Source organism: Oncorhynchus tshawytscha, linkage group LG32 (assembly GCF_018296145.1).
Source record: "Oncorhynchus tshawytscha isolate Ot180627B linkage group LG32, Otsh_v2.0, whole genome shotgun sequence".
NCBI lineage: Eukaryota > Metazoa > Chordata > Actinopteri > Salmoniformes > Salmonidae > Oncorhynchus > Oncorhynchus tshawytscha.
In genome coordinates, this window is record NC_056460.1 from 1,769,303 (window position 1) to 1,791,694 (window position 22,392).

Sequence of the window (22,392 nt, forward strand, 5' to 3'; positions counted from 1 at the left end):
CGCCGACCTCGGACTGGGGAACCTTGCAGCGGGCCCCGAATAGACGGAGGTTCCGGCAGCGCCGGACAGGCGAGAGACTCCGGCAGCACCGGCGTGAAGGGCGACTCCGGCAGCGCCGGCGCGAAGGGCGGCTCCGGGCAGCTCTGGAAGCGCTGGACAGGAGGGAGACTCTGGAAGCGCTGGACAGGAGGGAGACTCTGGAAGCGCTGGACAGGAGGGAGACTCTGGAAGGGCTGGACATAGGGAGGAGGTCAGAGACCTGGCAATGTGGTGCCAGGACAACAACCTCCCCCTTAATGTGAGCAAGACAAAGGAGATGATTGTGGACTACAGGAAAAGGTGGGCCGAATGGGCCCCCATTAACATCGACACTACACCAACAAACTATCATGGTCCAAACACACCAAGACAGTTGTGAAGAGGGCAGGACAACACCTTTTCACCCTCAGGAGACTGAAAAGATTTGACATGGGTCCACAGATCCTAAAAAAGTTCTACAGCTGCACCATCGAGAGCATGTTGACCGGTTGCATCATCGCCTGGTATGGCAACAGCTCGGCTTCCGACCGTCAGGTGCTGCAGTTGGTAATGCGTACGGCCTAATACTTCACTGGGGTCAAGCTTCCTGTCATAAAGGACCTATATACTAGGCGGTGTCAGAGGAAGCTATAAGACTGCTGAACAAGTAATCAAATGGCCATCTGGACTATTTAGATTGACCCCCCAACTCATTTTTTTACGCTTCTGCTACTCGCTGTTTATTATCTATGCAGTCATTTTACTCCTACCTACATGTAAATATTATCTCAATTACCTCAACTAACCTGCACCCCCCACATTGACTCGGTACCAGTACCCCCTGTATATAGCCTCATTACTAACCTGTACCCCCGCACATTGACTCAGTACCGGTACCCCCTGTATATAGCCTCATTACTAACCTGTACCCCTGCACATTGACTCAATACCGGTACCCCCTGTATATAGACTTGTTATTGTTATTTTATTGTGTTACTTTTTATTTCATTGTTTACTTTAGTTTAATTAGTAAATATTTTCTATTTCTTGAACTGCATGGTTGGCTAAGGACTTGTAAGTAAGCATTTCACGGTAAGATCTACACCTATTGTATTCAGCGAATGTGACAAATACAATTTGATTTGACTAGTTTGGTATTTGTTCGACATTGCAGCCGACAGTACAGGCGACTGCCTTATTATTTATAAATCAGTCAGCCAGTATACTTTTTCCGCAATGCAGCATGGATTTGATGCTCTGGAACACGGCCAGTGGTTTAGTAAATGACAGAGACGTTACGCTGAGCACGCTCTATGGGGTGTGGAACATCATCTATAATAATGACATAAAGGCTACGCTGTGCAAGCTCTACGTTGTGTGGAATATCATCTATAATAATGACATAAAGGCTACGCTGAGCACGCTCTACGTTGTGTGGAATATCATCTATAATAATGACATAAACGCTACGCTGAGCACGCTCTACGGGGTGTGGAATATCATCTATAATAATGACATAAAGGCTACGCTGCGCACGCTCTACGTTGTGTGGAACACCATCTATAATAATTTGGCTGTTCTAAATTCTGTGTTGCTCAAATCCTTGAGTAATGAACCTATTTTTGACACAATTGGCTGGAAAGTCACCCTTTGCCTTGATGACAGCTTTGCATACTCTTGGCATAATCTCAACCAGCTTCATGAGGTAGTCACTTGGAATTCATTTCAATTAACAGGTGTGCCTAGTAAAATGTTAATTTGTGGAAATTCTTTCCTTCTTAATGTGTTTGAGCCAATCAGTTGTGTTGTGACAAGGTATGGGTGGCTCTCATGAGGATTTCCACAGGAAAGGATGACCCAGAGATACATCTGCTGCAGAAGATACGTTCATTAGAGTTAACTGCACCTCGGACTGCAGCCCAAATAAATGCTTCATACAGTTCAAGTAACAGACACATCTCAACATCAGCTGTTCAGAGACTGGTTGAGTTGCTGCATGCAAAAACACTGTTTACAAAATCTTTGTTATTAAAGAACAAGAAGGCCTACACACTGTTTATAAAAAAAATTGCTTTTCTTTCAAAAACAATGACATTTCTAAGTGACCCCAAACATTTGAACGGTAGTATACATCTACATGATGTATCGTTACACCATGTAGGAGCAGTATAGACCTAGTCTGTTCATTATATACATCTACATGATGTATTGTTACACCATGTAGGAGCAGTATAGACCTGGTCTGTTCATTATATACATCTACATGATGTATTGTTACACCATGTAGGAGCAGTATAGACCTAGTCTGTTCATTACATACATCTACATGATGTATTGTTACACCATGTAGGAGAAGTTTAGACCTAGTCTGTTCATTATATACATCTACATGATGTATTGTTACACCATGTAGGAGAAGTATAGACCGACAGTAGCTGGCTACTTATTTAGATTTAGTATGACTGAATGAAACTGCCTTAAATGTGCTGTAGTAGACATGTTATATTCCTACTAATCAATCAACACATTCCTGTCTTTGTATGTCTCAATATAATAGTATTATTTAATTAAATCCATTAAAAATAATCTTTATCTGAAAATAAAATATGATCCTCAACTGCGTTTCCCCTCCAGCAGACGGCGATGTGCGTCTTTCAGGCGATGCTGCTATCGTGACGTATAATGTAGTGGACGGTTCTTCAAAAACAGCTCCTCAACCACCTCGGTAGCTTTTCTAGCCAACATAGCCGAAAGATTCAAGCTCTTTGGACGCTTTCAGGGTATATTACCTACTGTGTTGGCTAGCGGGCTAATTTAATATTACGTTATTTTTATTAGTCAGCTATAGTGGCTGGTTAAAGTGAGCACTAGCTCAGTCGCTAATGATAGCTAGCTAACATCCCCGACCATGAGGACACTAAGCTTCTCCCCTCTGCTAAAGAAGAAGAGGTCTGCTGGAAAGAAGCTCTGGGGCTGAACATTGTAGTGAAAGAGGAGAAGGACGAGGAGGAAGTCACAGTTAAAAAATAAATTGAGGGCGAGGCTGTTTCAGTGAAAGAAGAGGAAGTCGCGTTCACAGTGAAAGAGGGGGGTGAGAAAGAGGATGCCGTTTTTGACGTGAAGAAGGAAGGGGAGATAACTGTCACATTGAAAGATGAAGAGGTGGAGATAGGAGATCTGATTAACATCAGTAAGTACCGCCTTAACTTTGTTTTTCCGCTTTGGATATTCTGAGTTGGCTCGTCAATACCTTTTCACCGGAGGGCCCTTGGATAATGACTGATATGTCTAGAATCAGACGACGTAGAGAGCAAGCTACCCCTTGTTTTCTCCGTTCCGTTTCCAAAAAGTGACTTAACATATATATTTGAGAAGGGTCTATGTGATTTTAATGTAGTTATGATTTACTACACCGTGCCCCCTAATAGTGCCATGCGAGAGTTTGGTTGGCTTCACCAAAGATGATGGATATACTGACAAGAAGTCTCTGCCCTAACATGCGGAGTCGTTGTCCACAAAGCAGCACTGTGGGTTGTCTAGCTCCCACCTATCGTTTCTTTGGATTGGTGGATACATCTTATTATTGTTATCTATTGTTTATATTCTATGAGGGTTGTTGTCCTCATCCGCCTGTATTCAATGCAGAGAGATGCTAAGCTACTAGCATGAATATGCATAGCGACCTGGAGACAAGTCCTATAGTGTTTTTTATCAAAGTTGTCGGTATGTCACGTGTCCACATAAGAATTTAAGAATTACGACACTTCTGTTAGATCCAGTAAACCTCACATAGCAAATATGCCATTCATTTTGTTGTTGACCAAATCAACACTTTCCACATTAGGTTAATAATTGTTTCCACTAGAGAGAAAACCAATTGGGTACAACCTACTGTAACCTACTGGTATGACCTAGAGAGAGAACCAATTGGGTACAACCTACTGTAACCTACTGGCATGACCTAGAGAGAGAACCAATTGGGTACAACCTACTGTAACCTACTTATCCACATTTGGGATCCCTCTCCTTTGTTATCCTCTCTACACCAATAATACTTATTTTCCACCATCATTTGCAAATAAATTCATAAAAAATCCTACAATGTGATTTTCTGGATTTTTTTCCTAATTTTGTCTGTCATAGTTGAAGTGTACCTATGATGAAAATTACAGGCCTCTCTCATATTTTTAAGTGGGAGAACATGCACAATTGATGGCTGACTAAATACTTTTTTGCCCCACTGCACATAACATCCATTCCTCATTACCAGATATACTACATCCATAAGTAGCGGTTTCCTCATTACCAGATGTACTACATCCATAAGTAGTGGTTTCCTCATTACCAGATGTACTACATCCATAAGTAGTGGTTTCCTCATTACCAGATATACTACATCCATAACTAGCGGTTTCCTCATTACCAGATATACTACATCCATAACTAGCTGTTTCCTCATTACCAGATGTACTATATCCATAACTAGCGGTTTCCTCATTACCAGATGTACTACATCCATAAGTAGTGGTTTCCTCTACCAGATTTACTACATCCATAACTAGGGGTTTCCTCATTACCAGATATACTACATCCATAACTAGTGGTTTCCTCATTACCAGATATACTCCATCCATAACTATTGGTTTCCTCATTACCAGATATACTCAGTGGCGTGCCTGGGGCCTGGGCCTTCAGTGAGGTCCTACACAGTCCCACCCAAATTAATCCACCTCTTATTACCATCATTATGATGCCATGGCTCTAGACACTATACATTTAGACAGAAACGCAGTATAACCAGGAGTTGCGTCACCTTGAAATTGACATTTTTATTCAGAGAATTGCAGGGGAAGAGTACAATACAGTACAGTTCAACTAATAGGCAAGAACATAGTCGAGTGCAACAGAGTTATATTAATATTCTTCTTCAATCCATTTCTGGTCCACAAACTTTGAGCTTTAAATCCCCCCAAAAAAAATACAGCTCCTGTTTACCCAAAAACATGACACAATCAATGAGTCTTTTCAATATTTCCTATTTTTTTCACCTTTTCATTGTGCAGCTCCGTTGCCCTGTGCACTTGTTCGTTGAGCTGTAGATCCACTCGGGTGTCCCCAAAAGTTTTCAAAAGCACCATTACTTGTAAGTGGCCAGCCGTACTTTGGTGTCTCGTTGCTGCCTTGGTTAGACAACTCAAGATTGGAAAGCCAGTGTGGCTCCAAACACCAAATCGATCACTTGCATTCCCAGCAGTACAGTTTGCAGTGCTTCTCGGAGCCTGTGAGCCATTGATAGCGCTCGTAGTTGGAACTTTGAAAGTGGCGAACAAACCCCTTTCCCGCCTCTGACAGGCTTTGTAGCGTTGGCGTCGGGCGACCTCTCCTTACAATGTCTAACTTTTCTTGAAAAGTTTGTTTTGAGAATGGCATTATAATTATATCCTCGACCAAATCGATATCTTCTCCTCCTTCCGCCATTGTGGGTTGAAAAAACAGCTTAGTAGTACGCGTATTATTTCGTTTATCAAATTCAGTTTCCTAGTTCTGAGGTTCTGCATAGACCTGCCCATAGGACTTGCCTCTCAATATTGGTAATCCAATCAAAATACGTGCACGCACTACGCCTGCTAGCTGGCTCCTGTGTAACACTGGAGCCAGCCAGCAGGCATACAATAGCCAACTCTAAAGCTGATTGGTTGACACTAAATTTTCATTTCCATTCACTTTAAACTACAAGCGCCTGCACTGTTGATTCTGAAGGCCTGAGGGCAGATTTTAGACCCCCTGGCAACACATGATGGCTGAATATGATTGGATAAAAGATCTAACATAAAGACCAGCCCTCCAAATCTCAACCTGGGGCAGGAAGCAGTGCAACCAAGAGGAAAGCTATGAAATGAAGAGTATAACTCTTACTCTGGGGAATAATTTAATACATATTTGTGGGAAAATATATATATTTTTAAATATATATTCTGATGATGTTTAGGCCAGCAGAGAAGGCCCTGACGGCCCACCACTGGATATACTACATCCATAACTAGTGGTTTCCTCATTACCAGATATACTACATCCATAACTAGTGGTTTCCTCATTACCAGATATACTCCATCCATAACTAGTGGTTTCCTCATTACCAGATATACGACATCCATAACTAGTGGTTTCCTCATTACCAGATATACTACATCAGTAACTAGTGGTTTCCTCATTACCAGATATACTACATCCATAACTAGCGGTTTCCTCATTATCAGATATACAGTGGGGCAAAAAAGTATTTAGTCAGCCACCAATTGTGCAAGTTCTCCCACTTAAAAAGATGAGAGGCCTGTAATTTCCATCATAGGTACACTTCAACTATGACTGACAAAATGAGAAAAAAAATCCAGAAAATCACATTGTAGGATTTGTAATGAATTTATTTGCAAATTATGGTGGAAAATAAGTATTTGGTCAATAACAAAAGTTTATCTCAATACTTTGTTATATACCCTTTGTTGGCAATGACAGAGGTCAAACGTTTTCTGTAAGTCTTCACAAGGTTTTCACACACTGTTGCTGGTATTTTGTCCCATTCCTCCATGCAGATCTCCTGTAGAGCAGTGATGTTTTGGGGCTGTTGCTTGGCAACACAGATTTTCAACTCCCTCCAAAGATTTTCTATGGGGTTGAGATCTGGAGACTGGCTAGGCCACTCTAGGACCTTGAAATGCTTCTTACGAAGCCACTCCTTCGTTGCCCGGGCTGTGTGTTTGGGATCATTGTCATGCTGAAAGACCCAGCCACGTTTCATCTTGAATGCCCTTGCTGATGGAAGGAGGTTTTCACTCAAAATGTCACGATACATGGCCCCATTCATTCTTTCATTTACACGGATCAGTCGTCCTGGTCCCTTTGCAGAAAAACAGCCCCAAAGCATGATGTTTCCACCCCCATGCTTCACAGTAGGTATGGTGTTCTTTGGATGCAACTCAGCATTCTTTGTCCTCCAAACACGACGAGTTGAGTTTTTACCAAAAAGTTATATTTTGGTTTCATCTGACCATATGACATTCTCCCAATCTTCTTCTGGATCATCCAAATCCTCTCTAGCAAACTTCAGACGGGCCTGGACATGTGTCCCCCTGCTTAAGCCAGTACATCTGGCACTGCAGGATTTGAGTCCCTGGCGGTGTAGTGTGTTACTGATGGTAGGCTTTGTTACTTTGGTCCCAGCTCTCTGCAGGTCATTCACTAGGTCCCCCCGTGTGGTTCTGGGATTTTTGCTCACCGTTCTTGTGATCATTTTGACCCCACGGGGTGAGATCTTGCATGGAGCCCCAGATCGAGGGAGATTATCAGTGGTCTTGTATGTCTTCCATTTCCTAATAATTGCTCCCACAGTTGATTTCTTCAAACCAAGCTGCTTACCTATTGCAGATTCAGTCTTCCCAGCCTGGTGCAGGTCTACAATTTTGTTTCTGGTGTCCTTTGACAGCTCTTTGGTCTTGGCCATAGTGGAGTTTGGAGTGTGACTGTTTGAGGTTGTGGACAGGTGTCTTTTATACTGATAACAAGTTCAAACAGGTGCCATTAATACAGGTAATGAGTGGAGGACAGAGGAGCCTCTTGAAGAAGTTAGAGGTCTGTGAGAGCCAGAAATCTTGCTTGTTTGTAGGTGACCAAATACTTATTTTCCACCATCATTTGCAAATAAATTCATAAAAAATCCTACAATGTGATTTTCTGGATTTTTTTCCTAATTTTGTCTGTCATAGTTGAAGTGTACCTATGATGAAAATTACAGGCCTCTCTCATATTTTTAAGTGGGAGAACATGCACAATTGATGGCTGACTAAATACTTTTTTGCCCCACTGCACTACATCCATAACTAGCGGTTTCCTAATTACCAGATATACTACATCCATAAGTAGTGGTATTCTCATTACCAGATGTACTACATCCATAACTAGCGGTTTCCTCATTACCAGATATACTACATCCATAACTAGCGGTTTCCTCATTACCAGATGTACTACATCCATAACTAGCGGTTTCCTCATTACCAGATGTACTACATCCATAACTAGCGGTTTCCTCATTACCAGATGTACTACATCCATAACTAGCGGTTTCCTCATTACCAGATATACTACATCCATAACTAGGGGTTTCCTCATTACCAGATATACTACATCCATAACTAGTGGTTTCGTCATTAACAGGGTTTCGTCATTAACAGGAGTTTCTGCAACCAAATTGCGTGTGCTTCACCCTCATGCCGCAATTTTAGCAAACACAGAAGGGGGCCTGTATTGGAGACCCAAAGTCGTCTGGCACATTGCTTAGGGTTTCAACAACTTTACTAACTTTATTTTTAGCCTTCTATCATAGATGTTACTACTAATGTGAAAACAAGACTAAATATGACAATTGTTGCTCATTTTAAGACAATTGTCAAATAATTTTAACCTTCATTATACGTCAATTGTTGTACAATCACCTTTTACAATGGATTTCCACTGTTGTGGGCCTTTAACCATCTGTCTGACTTTTTGTTCACACAGGACAGAGACTGGACTACCGTGGGTCATCTGGGAAGCCTCAACAACCTCATGATGCTGACGAGGCAGAGAAGAGTTTCTACAGATCAGAACACGTCAAGAAACACCAGCGGAGATCCACAGGGAAGGGAACTCACTGCTGCTCTGACTGTGGGAAGAGATTCACCTCATCAGGCATTAAAATTCATCAGAGAATCCACACAGGAGAGAAACCTTACGGCTGTGATCAATGTGGGAAGAGTTTTGTTCAATACAGCCATCTGAAGATACACCAGAGAACACACACAGGAGAGAAACCTTTTAGCTGTACTGAATGTGGTAAGAGTTTTAGTCATTCAACCAGCCTGATACTACACCAGAGAACACACACAGGAGATAATCCTTATAGCTGTGATCAATGTGGGAAGAGTTTTACTCAGCTAAGCATCCTGATATCACACCAGAGAACACACACAGGTGAGAAATCTTATAGCTGTGATGAATGTGGGAAGATTTTTACTACATCTAGAAATCTGACTCTACACCAGAGCATACACACAAGAGAGAAATCTTTTAGCTGTACTCAATGTGGGAAGAGTTTTCTTCAATATAGCCATCTGAAGATACACCAGAGAACACACACAGGAGAGAAACCTTTTAGCTGTACTGAATGTGGGAAGAGTTTTAGTCATTCAACCAGCCTGATATCACACCAGAGAACACACACAGGAGAAAAACCTTATAGCTGTGATCAATGTGGGAAGAGATTTACTCAGCTAAGCATCCTGATATCACACCAGAGAACACACACAGGCGAGAGACCTTATAGCTGTTCTCAATGTGGGAAGAGTTTTACTCAGCTAAGCAACCTGATTTCACACCAGAGAACACACACAGGAGAGAAACCGTTTAGCTGTGATGAATGTGGGAAGATTTTTACTACATATAGAAATCTGACTCGACACCAGAGAATACACACAGGAGAGAAACCTTTTAGCTGTACTCACTGTGGGAAGAGTTTTACTCAGCAAAGCAACCTGATATCACACCAGAGAACACACACAGGAGAGAAACCCTATAGCTGTGATCAATGTGGGAAGAGTTTTACTCAGCTAAGCAACCTGATATCACACCAGAGAACACACACAGGAGAGAAACCCTATAGCTGTGGTCAATGTGGGAAGAGTTTTGCTACATCTGGGCAGCTGACTATACACCAGAGAACACACACAGGAGAGACATCCTGTAGCTGAAATCCATGTTGGAAGAGTTTTACTCAGTCCAACAGCCTGGTACAACACCAGAGAACACACATGATATCAATGAATTACTGTCAATGTTTTAACATTGTACTAGGAGTATTTTAATCATGTCACAATGTAGAAGCCTAAATGTTTGCCCCCTTATCAATTGATATCAACATGATATGGATATTAGCTTTCGGGGGAAAAATCCAGGCTCTGAATTGAAAGTTGTGTTGAGTTGTGTTACACTTACCACGTTGGTGACCCACTGCAGTTTATAAGGAGCTTGTTTAAAACATACAAATAACATGATTATTGTGGCAGATGTTTAGGTATATAGCACATGTTATGTTTAGGTTTTCAATTTATCCCAAACTGTTTCTGCGTATTGGTTATTGATTTGGACACGTTAACACTGGTTTGACATCGTGCTTTCCCATGGAGCAAAATGTCATTGAAAAGACGTTCAAAAGAAGACTATGCCCGACGTCCAATATACGTTCGGTTGAAGATATGTATTTTGGGGTAATTTTTTTCAATGACTTGAAAATAACTTAATTTCAACTTACTTGCAGGTATCCTAGTGGTTAGAGCGTTGGGCTGTCATTGTAAGCCAGAATTTGTTCTTAACTGACTTATTTACAATGACGGCCTAACAGGGAGCAGTGGGTTAACTGCCTTGTTTATGTGCAGAATGACAGATTTTTACCTTGTCAGCTCGGGATCCAGTCCAGCAACCTTTCGGTTCCTGTTAAAATGAAGGTTAAAATAAATAAATAAATACACATGGACAAAGTATAATAAATTGGTCTATAATCAATTTTATTAACCATCTTTCTTGACAACATTCAATTGCTAATTGTCTTTATTCCACTACTGAAGACGCATGTCTCAAATCACCTCATATTTCAAACATTCAGCCTGACAAAAGATACATGTTTTATTATTCAATGCCTGACAATTAAGTGAATTATTGCCAATACATATTAACAAAGGGGTGTACATTTGATCACAATTTGTGACTGCACGTTTTTCTGTATTGGAGATGGGTTTTGTTTGGACTCGTTCCAAGTGGACTAGAAGCTAGTGAGTTTTTAGGAAGATGAGTTCTAGAAGCTAGTGAGTTTTAGGAAGATGAGAGTTCTAGAGGCTAGTGAGTTTTTAGGAAGATGAGAGTTCTAGAAGCTAGTGAGTTTTAGGATTCTATAGAAAGAAAAATGAGAAAATTGTATATTATTATTTAGAAATGTGTTTTTTCTTGTTTTTAATTGTTGACAGCCAGTAGACGCCATGTTTATATTGGTGAAGGTGAAGCATTGTAGTTGATTATAATGTGAAATGGAAGTTTTTTTCTGTTGGTGGTAAGCAAACTTGTCCAACAAAAATATAGGATATATTTGTTGTCTTAAGGGGGAAGGTGTTACAGGCTTTGGTTTTCCATTTATGTTTTGAGGTTGGACTTGGACTAGCATGTAGGACGAACTGATTGGTGTCACCTCGTTAGTCAGTATGTGTTTCACCTGTGCTGGCTTGTCCATCTCGTTAGTGGGAAGGTGTTTCACCTGAGCTGGTCCAGGTTCTATTTAAGAGTGCTCCAGTTGTCTTGATAGATGTGGAGAGTCAACACCTTTAGTTGAGCCACCTTTTTGGCTTGCTTCCTGTCTTTAAGTTTGGTGTGGGTTTTCTTTTCCTGTTTCAGTGGGTTGCATCCATGTCTGAAATGTGCTGTATAAATAAAGCTTGATTTGAACATATTGTGAGTCAAATGAACCCAATGACAGGCCAATCAACAGACTCTTGGCCCATCTTAGTATGAAAAACAGTTTCAATCTCACTTTTCAAGCCTGTTGAAGGAGTGGTAAACACCACCCCTGGCTCTACCAGGGGCTTGAGGTGGTCTCCCACAGCTCTGCTTATGTCATGTTCTGTGGCCTTGCTGTTCCATTTATTGACTGCCCCTGCAACACAGAAACACATTTAGTCATATTAAACACTCAAGTAATGGATATGGAGCATCTACGGCCTCAGTTACACCTGGCACCTAAATGTGACTTCTGTCATCTGATCACTCCAAGCTGCATTAGTTTCAGATCTACCAGGATGGGCCTTTGGCATAGTCTGGATGCAGTCAGGCCACTGAATATGCATAAGCAATGTAAAGAGTAGTGGGGGAAAAGTACATTTTACACAAATGACCTTCACAATAGCAAAGAACAAATGAGTGTGCCTGAGAGGAAATGGGTGGGAAATTACACCAATATCCACGGACAATTTGTACTCATGTAAATAAACATAGATGGAACATATTCCCTTTTGCTGACGTGATGAACTGCTAAGGGGACATAAATATTTACCATCTAAACCATGTGTGACCTCTAGCTTCTCTGGCTGTAGAAGTGTTCTTCCTAACCAGTCCCTCAACAGCTCTCTGACTGAGCTCCACCCTCACTGGGTCTTCAGAGGACAGGAAGGCTGAGGAGGGGATGGAAGGATGAATAGATCAGTCAGTCAAAGTGTAGAGCAGCTGTCTATGCTGTCTGACAAAATCACTATTTTAGTAGTTTATTAAAGTAAATAAGGCTTTATGACTGCTGAATACCAACTATCAATCACTTAGATCATGTATTTTCAGATAGAGATACATCCTTGGGACGTCCCTAGCCCATTGAAGTTGACATTTAAAATGGTTAAGGTCGGGTTTAAGGTTGAGATATCCCAGATAGCATTGACTATTGTGCATTATTCTGTCTCTTTTACATAGCAGGTGTAAAAGAAACACAGACAAGACAAATAGGCACGCAATGGATTATGGTCATTGTAGTTAATTACGTTTTATGCCTAAACTATGTGGAATATTGCTCTGTTGGAAACTACAACTCCCTACTACATCACACTGTTCATTCTGGGTCTGATTTATCTCTAGAGAAACTACAAGTCCCTACTACATCACACAGTTCAGGCTGGGTCTGATTTATATCTAGTTGAACATCATCTTCCTACTACATGAATGACTGACTGCCCGGTTCAACGTCAGTTCACCGTCTCACCTCATACTGTATTGGAGCAGCAGCAGCTGACTTGATCGTTGATGCTAATCAGCATGTTTTGAATCTGAGAGTAAATAGAGCCGAATAAAACTCTAAAAATGAAGGGTTCAACTGGAGTTGTTGTCAGATCCCCTAAGAACCGTAGGGTTCTTGGTCAATGAAAAACAGCCCCAAAAGGTTCTTCAAAGAGCTTGTTAGAAGGTGGGTTCATCGAGGAACCTCCGTTGTTGCTGGACTTCTTCCGGGAACTTCGTAATTACAACTGAAAACGATGGTGACAAGTTTGGATGCAACAACAAGTTAGAAAGGTTAAGTTGGGTTGATGTTTGGCTCTGAATATGTCTCGAAATCATTTCTATATAATACTATAACATGCTAATAATGAATAACGAAGACAATTCTGGTTTTCTGTGAACATCTTCATAACGTTACTTTAGTTAATTACCGTAAATATTAGAAAGTCGGGTTTGACCGTCGGCGTTGTATGAGTACCGTTACCTAGCTAGATAACGTTATGTCCTATTGAGGCACAACTTGGTTTGGATTATTTCCCTCAACTATATTATTTCCCATATATTGTACAACAGTTAAAAAGGTAAGTTTGGGTTGATGTTTGGCTCTGAATATGTATCGAAATAATTTATATAATAATATAACATACTAATGAATAACGAAGACAATTCTGGTTTGTAGTAGGATGTCCCTTGGGGGTATCCGTACCTATGTAGGACATGCGAGGGTTAGGTTAATAAACCAGGCTGGAGCTAGAACCTTGTTGTCGCGCGTCCTTATTTTAGATCATACTACATGGTGTCAGAAGTGGTTTTGAAATTCACATAAACGTGAAGGGCGTCCCAAGTAAATCATGCATTTAGGCTGTTTCAAATCAGTGAGGGCACCGTGTTGGAGATAAATCAGCGCATATAATTATTTTGCTAACTAAGTTACTGCTAAGCAACATGTTGCAAGAAGGAAGAAGCTGGCGGGATTTCAGGGTTTGGGTCTCCAAGTTAAACGGGCTCTGGCGCAAACACGGACAGGCCAGTGGCTAGTGCAGACGGATTTCGCATTAGTCCCCTGGATAATTTTGTTTGTATGGACATTAAAAACTGGCCGAACTGGATCAGGCGCTTTGAAAGGTACAGGGTAGCATCAGGCTTCAACGTGAAAAATGAGGCGTTTAAAGTTAATACACTGATCTACTCTATGGGTGATGAAGCCGAGGATATATTAAATGCTTCACGGTTGACTGAGGAAGAGAAACTTAACTACAGTGCCGTTTAAAGACTTTTGAAACGCATTTTGTAGGGAGACACAACATTATTTTTGAGAGAGCTAGGTTTAATATGCGCAAACAGGAGCAGGGTGAAACCACCGACAGTTTTATCACAGCTGTTCACAAACTAGCAGAACATTGTCAGTTTGGCGCGCTCAGGGAAGAGCTGATCAGAGATCGGATTGTAGTGGGAATAAGAAATATATAACTTTCTGAAAAGTTAGTTGGATTCCCAGCTTACCTTGTCCAAAGCTGTAAACCAGGTTAGGCAGAGTGAGACAGTAAAAAGACAGCAGACAAGGAAATAAATGCATTTTCATACCGAGCTAAAAAAAAACGGAGGGGAACACAGAACAGAGACAGACGTGGAGAAAACAATCACAGACAGCACCAGTAGCTAGTTCAAGTGTTTGTCGCAAATGCAGGAAATCCCCTTTCCACAGATTGAAAGATTGCCCAGCAAAGGATGCGGAATGCAGGAAATGTCACAGGAGAGGACACTTTTCAGCTGTCTGTCGATTAAAGCAAATGCATGAGGTCTCAGAGGAGGTACAGCAGGACAGCATCTTTCTGGGAGAAGTAAAGGGAAACAACGCTGGCTGGCATTCAGACATTAAACTCAATGGGGAGGTTGTGTCATTTAAACTAGACACTGGGGCAGCAGTGACAGCTATCCCAACTAGGCTGTATAGCTATAGCGGAGATGGCCCTTTGCTCTATACAAACAAAACTGTACGGGCCCAGTAATAAGATTTTACCAGTGGTAGGGCACTTGGTGATTGAACTGGAGAGTAAAGATAAAAGTGCCATCCAGCCTGTCTTCGTCATTGACTCTAGCTGGGGCTGCCAGCAATTGAAGTATTGCAACTCATTGAGAGAGTGAGCGAACTGGTGGACCCAGGTGAGGTTTTCAAAAGAAATTCCCAAAAGTGTTTTCTGGTCTAGGAAGGATAGAAGGTGACTACAAAATCTGCCTGAAAGAGGATGCTGTCCCCTATGCCCTTACCACCCCCGGCGGGTGCCTATCCCTTTATTGGCCAGAGTAAAGGAAGAGTTGGTTGACGATGGAAGAAATTGGGGTGGTGTCTAAAATAGAGAGTCCCACAGACTGGAGTGCAGGTATGGTGGTGGTCCCAAAAGCCAAATAAGGATCTGTGTGGACATGACTAACTTGAATGAGGCACTCTGCAGAGAGAGACACATCTTACCATCAGTGGAGCAGTCACTGGCTCAGTTGGATGGCTCACAAGTCTTCACAAAGCTGGATGCCCGCTCAGATTTCTGCCAGATACCGCTGTCATCAGAGTAGGGCGCTCACAACGTTTAAAACACCGTTTGGCCGTTACTGTTTTAATGTTTTGCCATTTGGTTTCGGGTCCTGAGCATTTCCAAAGACTCATGTCCCAGCTGTTGGATGGGCTGAGTGGCGTCATAGTCCACGCGGACAATGTGCTCGTGTGCGGAAGGGACAGAGCAGAACATGATGTAAGGCTCACAGCAGTTCTGACCCGACTCCAGGAGACTGGCCTGACACTCAATGAAAAATGCACTTTTGCACAATCAGAGGTCTTGTTCTTGGGACACAAAATCGCCGCCTATGGAATAGAGCCGGACTAAAGCCTTTCTCACTTTTGTAAGAATGAACTAGCTAACGTTAACTAACTGTGTACGGTGACCTGTCCAGATGAGATGTTACAACGAACTGAATCGTCAATGGAGGTCTTCCTCTTTATATAGCCTGCTACATGATGCAATACTATTAACTCACAAGGGGTCATAACGTAACATGTACAATACTATCCCATTTTGGAAACGTTACATGGACAATACTATCCCATTTTGGAAACGTTACATGGATAATACTATCCCATTTTGGAAACGTTACATGTACAATACTATCCCATTTTGGAAACGTTACATAGACAATACTATCCCATTTTGGAAACATTACATGGACAATTACTATCCCATTTTGGAAACGTTACATGTACAAAACTATCCCATTTTGGAAACGTTACATGTCCGCCCCCTCGTGGAGGGAAATTAATATCTTAGATGGAAGTTGTAGATTGGATTCAAATGCATAATGGTATTAATACAGTGTCTAGACTACCTCTTTTATATAAATGCTCTTCAGAATCCAAACACAGTATTGCCACGCAGAAAAATGTTACGTATAATCTTTCAAGTCAGCCTGATAAAACATTGAACAATGTGTGCAATGATATCTTGAAATGTGATATTAGGCCTGTATGGCAGTACTGTATTGGCTAATGCTTTCTCCAATATGTTCTTCTATTTTGCATTAAATTGTATGTCGATGCCTTTTATCTTTCAATATTTATTTAATATATATATATTTGTTTTAATGCTTGTAAGACTATTCTTTGACACATTTTCTCTTTCTTTGAAATTCTTATAGGACAGAACATGGACACACTGCAATTGGGATCAAGAAGAAGGTACAGATATGTTGTAGGACAGCTGCATTTGAAGTGAACATTTAACCTACATAGCAGTCAATACAAACTGAAATCTATTAGCATACAAATGTGTGCAAATTATCTTTTCAGATCTTCTCAGAAATTAATCAAGTCCATGGAATGGATATAGACAAAAATATAATTCAAGGACTAGCGGAGGTAGAGAGGCGAGGCAGGGGTGAGGACATCTTCCTGCTATTTTGACAGTCCCTGAAGGACAATACAGAAGAGGTACTTGCTCTTATTCCTTCCCTTTCTCTAATGTATTTTGTAATAAAATTAGCAAGTGTAGTAAGATCATTGCTTTACTTTACTAGGACTGGAGACCACAGCAGCGATTCTGCTCTTGCCCAACATCTTCAATGAGGACCCGAGTGGCCTTTACGCCCGTGACAAGGTATGCCTATGCACAAATCATCTGTTTCTTCATAAACATAGGTGTGCACGCTTATATAAAACTACAGCTGAACATTTGTTATGGTCTTTGTTAATTGTATGTGTATTAATCTTTTCTTACTTTTGTTGACACAGATTTCACCGCTCTTCAATCCTTTACTGCACATCGGCGGAAATCCATTTCACCATGAGAGTGAAATCCCGCTGGCCTTTGATGGGGAGAACATCCACGCCCTCGAGGACGTCCCCATGGGACTTGGGGCTCTGCTAGTGCTGGATTTTTTATTTTCCCTTAAATTTCAGAAAAACACATGTTCTTAAGTTTACTGTGCTCTGGGGATGAGAGGGATTAATGAAATAGCGGCCACAACAGACAGACCTGATATCGCCCATAATTCGATGTCACGTGCTGACTGGGTATGACCAAAGTTATTCTATTTAGCTTCACTTTGTAGTACATTTTTACACGATAATAAATGTTTCTGATGCCACATCGCCCGTTTTCAAAAGGAGTCGATGGTTTTTAGAGGCAGTCGCTTTTTAGCTTTTTGTCTGAAAGTATTTTCTCAACTGCGATACCAACTCCAGTCAGCAGATGGCGATGTGCGTCTTTCAGGTGATTCTGTCACTGTGACGTATAATCTAGTGGACGGGACGCTTCTTCAACATCAACAGCTAGTCAGCCACCTTGGTTCTCTCTAACTTTTTGGAAAAAATGTTTATTCAATAAATCTAGCAACACCTCTCATACTGGGAAGAAAAATATAAAATGTTCAGGCCTACGGGCAGTTTTATTTCAAATGTAGTACCCGGATGGAGAAAATCCAATTAGCGTTTCATCCTTAGGGTAATTTAGGGTACACTAAAGTGGACACACTCCCATCAGTTTCTGAGACAACTGCCCAGACTTTGTAGACTGTTTAATAATGCTTAAACCTCCATGTTTATCAAATGATCCATTAAAGATACCAACTCAGAACCTAGGTACGTCTACAAATGGGTGGTTTAAATTGTATCTAATTATATTCCCAGTATTACTTCATCAAATCAATAGTAATCGATTATACACATACAATTCATATTTTCATATATGCACAGAATCCATATAAAACGTAATAAATTGTCAGGTACTCACGACAACCATTCCATTTGCTTTTTCAAGCACTCTCCAAACATACTCCCTGCAGAACAAGAAATAAACTTTTGTTTCCCGAACAATGACCATGGGATCCTCAACCGTTCTCTAACATCACAGAGACCACGGTAAAATCAAGCCTGCCAGGAACTATAGACCTTCCGCTGCTTTCTAAAATATCATCCCGCTCATTATCCAAATTTCAATCATCTGATTAAGCATATTTCTATATGTTACTATCCAAACATCAGATTAAGACTCATTTCCACAGTGACACAATGCTTTTCTCAAACATACCTAATCAATTAGTTGTTTTTCAACAAAAAAATTTACCTGCGGGAATATTTCCACATTTCTATCTCGTGGTACGTTCCTAGGATAATGTAATCCTACATTTATATCTTTCAATACTTCTAAAATGGGGTCCAGTTTTAAAATAATTACAGGTGCACCTTACTATCTTATACTATGTCTTAACTTGTTATGGCTGCAATCCCATAACCGGGATCAATATGACAACTACCAGTGAAAATAGAGGGCGCAAAATTCAAACCACAGAAATCTCATAATTACAATTCCTAAAACATACATGTGTCTTAAATCATTTTAAAGATAATCTTGTTGTTAATCCCACCAAAGTGTCGATTTCAAATAGGCTTTTCAGCGAAAGCACTACAATCGATTATGTTAGGTCTCCACCAAACCATAATAAGCACAGCCATTTTCCAGCAAAATATAGCATTCACAAAAAGCAGAAATAAAGATAAAAATTAATCACTAACCTTGAATTATCTGCAGTCAAAATAAATGGCAATGCACTGGCTAAATGCAAAACACAACACTTTTTGACTGCCCACCCTTGAGACAATCAGCAACCAGGTTGTTCTCACCACCGACATGTCTGATTTCAAGAGGAAACTCCTGCAATATCTGTAGTAACTTTCCACCTCACTGCAGAGCCTCTTTCTCTTTTCAGGGTTCACGAGATAGGCATGTTGTTGGATCGGGGCCCAGTCCCCAATGTCATGCTCTAGTACATTTGGGTTGGCACATCTGAGAATTAACCCTGATATTCTAAAAGCAGGGCAACAATGTCAATATAATTGTACAAAAAAATTGTCAGTTGGTTGCATAAATAATTATCATTACTAAATGTTACATGAAATGTAAATATGAAATATTTAATTGCATAGTCTTATTTTCAACAGCTTTTCAATTACATTTTGCTAAGTGGGATAGCCCCAATGTCAAAACACATTTTTAACGTGTCTAAATCAATAACCAATATGCAGGAACAGTTTGTGATATATTGAAAACCTAAACATAACGTGCTATTTGCACACAAACATCTGCCACAATAATCATATTACTTGTATTTATTTAAACAAGCTCCTTATAAACTGCACAAGCACCAGAAACACTGTTGTTTTGACAAGTAGCAATAAATCGCTGATATCGATCAGGGGGAAATCAGGTTGTACTTGCTGTTGAAGCTAACTAAAAAAACACGTGGAAATGGGAGATATCTTTTACCTCACTGGTTAGAGGACAACCTGCAGAAGACAGTCAGCTACATTTTGGAGTGATGCATTTAAATTTAGGGGTCGCTAAACAAAGGAACGCAACACTTATTTGTCATCACTCATCGATATCAGGTGTGCGGAGAGGAGGGAGATGAGGTTGCACGTCCTGTTAAAACTAACAGCTAAAAAAAACACAGAATATGGGAATAATGTGTACATCCCTGGTTAGAGGACAACTCTTTTTTTGTTAGTCACTTTTTGTTAAATCTCATCAAATCAAATTTATTTATATAGCCCTTCGTACATCAGCTGATATCTCAAAGTGCTGTACAGAAACCCAGCCTAAAACCCCAAACAGCAAGCAATGCAGGTGTAGAAGCACGGTGACTAGGAAAAACTCCATAGAAAGGCCAAAACCTAGGAAGAAACCTAGAGAGGAACCAGGCTATGTGGGGTGGCCAGTCCTCTTCTGGCTGTGCCGGGTGGAGATTATAACAGAACATGGCCAAGATGTTCAAATGTTCATAAATGACCAGCATGGTCGAATAATAATAAGGCAGAACAGTTGGTACTGGAGCAGCAGCACGGCCAGGTGGACTGGGGACAGCAAGGAGTCATCATGTCAGATAGTCCTGGGGCATGGTCCTAGGGCTCAGGTCCTCTGAGAGAGAGAGAGAAAGAGAGAATTAGAGAGAGCACACTTAAATTCACACAGGACACCGAATAGGACAGGGGAAGTAATCCAGATATAACAAACTGACCCTAGCCCCCCGACACATAAACTACTGCAGCATAAATACTGGAGGCTGAGACAGGAGGGGTCAGGAGATACTGTGGCCCCATTCAATTCAGAGCCTGGATTTTTCCCCTGAGGCTAATATCCATATCATGCTGAAATCCATAGAACAGGGAGCAAACATTTAGGTTCTGCATTGTGATATCATTAAAATACTCCTACTACAATGTTAAAACATTCTACATTGTGACATCAATTCATTGATATCATGAAACAACTCCATGTATACATATTCTGATATTTGATAAGAGATTTTTTATCAGATTATCTCTGATCACAGCTATGAGGTTTCTCTCCTGTGTGTGTTCTCTGGTGCACTGTCAGATCTCTAGATTGACAAAAACTCTTCCCACATTGACCACAGCTGTAAGATTTCTCAGTGAGTTCTCTTCCCTGTGGATCTCTGCAGGTGTTTCTTGAGGAGAGACTCTTCTCTGCCTCGTCAGCATCATGAGGTTGTTGAGGCTCCCCAGAGGAATCCACAATAGTCCCGCATCTCTCCTGTGTGAACAACAAAGTCAGACAAATGGTTAAAGGCCCACAACAGTGGAAATACACTGTAAAAGGTGATGCCAACAGCATAGCCATGATGTTGTACAACATTTGAAGTCTGTAATGAATGTTAAAATTGTCTTAAAATGAGAAAGAAAAGTCATATTTTAGTAGTAACATCGTTGATTGTAGGCTAGAAATAAGTTATTCATGTTGTTGAAACTAAGCACTGTGCCAGATGACTTTTGGTCTCCAATATAGGCCCCTTTCTGTTTTTCTTAAAATTGCGGCACGAGGGCATTGCACATGCAATTTGGTTATAGAAACTCCTCCCTGCTAATGAGGAAACCGATAGTTATGGATGTACTATATCTGCCTGGAGCAAAAATGGTGAGCATTTGAGTTTTTCACAAACTATTCTGAATGTGAATGGGGAAAACTCAGGAGAGTAACCTCCATTTCCAGGTTGCTTATGACTGCATTTCACACTACTTTGGATTATAATTGTAAGGCTCGCTTGAATGTCCTCCTTAATATAATGTTTGCTACAGTATTAAGAACCGCGTTAATGACTGTATCCATTTGAGTGTTGTCAATAAAGTTATGATTCTTTTGAACTTCTTGGTGACAGGGGGCAGTATTGAGTAGCTTGGATGAATAAGGTGCCCAGAGTAAACTGCCTGCTACTCTGTTCCAGATGCTAATATATGCATATTATTAGTAGTATTGGATAGAAAACACTCTGAAGTTTCTAAAACCGTTTGAATGATGTCTGTGAGTATAACAGAACTCATATGGCAGGCAAAAACCTGAGAAAAAATCCAAACAGGAAGTGGGAAATCAGATTTTTTTTTTTTAGCTCAGCTCCTATTGGAGATACAGCGGGATATTGGTTATGTTGCACTTCCTAAGGCTTCCACTAGATGTCAACCGTCTTTAGAAACTGGTTTGAGGCTTCCACTGTGAAGTGGGACTGAATGAGAGCTGAATGAGTCAGGTGTCTGGCAGAGAGTCACGCGCTGATCACGCGCATTTCACATGAGAGCGACCTGCGTTCCATTGCTTTTCTAGAGACATAGGAATTCTCCGGTTGGAACGTTATTGAAGATTTATGATAAAAACACCCTAAAGATTTGTTCTATACTTAGTTTGAAATGTTTCTACGACCTGTAATATAACTTTTTGAACTTTTCGTCCGACGTTCGGCTGGACCTGAACTCACGTTTGGATTTGTGTACTAAACGCCCTAACAAAAGAAGCTAATTTGGACATAATCAAACAAATCAAACATTTATGGTTGAACTGGGATTCCTGGGAGTGCATTCTGATGAAGATCATCAAAGGTAAGTGAATATTTATAACGCTATTTCTGACTAATATGGCGGATATCTTTTTGGCTGCATTGTTGTCTGAACTCTGTACTCAGATTATTGCATGGTTTGCTTTTCCGTAACGT

General features: G+C 40.8%; 1 protein-coding gene and 1 long non-coding RNA gene across 2 annotated transcripts; both read left to right on the forward strand.

Moving 5' to 3' along the window:
• Positions 1–3,048: 3,048 nt before the first annotated feature.
• Positions 3,049–10,452, forward strand: LOC112257885 (zinc finger protein OZF-like; the record flags this gene model as incomplete). Its single annotated transcript, XM_024431808.2, has 2 exons — positions 3,049–3,208; positions 8,569–10,452. Coding segments are annotated over 2 exons (1,389 nt in total), but the record flags the coding sequence as incomplete, so codon positions are not given.
• Positions 10,453–12,867: 2,415 nt separating this feature from the next.
• LOC112257891 lies at positions 12,868–17,485 on the forward strand. Its single transcript, XR_002954658.2, has 5 exons — positions 12,868–13,143; positions 16,534–16,573; positions 16,685–16,825; positions 16,912–16,991; positions 17,126–17,485. It is a non-coding gene; the product is annotated as an uncharacterized LOC112257891 (long non-coding RNA).
• The last annotated feature ends 4,907 nt before the right edge of the window (positions 17,486–22,392 follow it).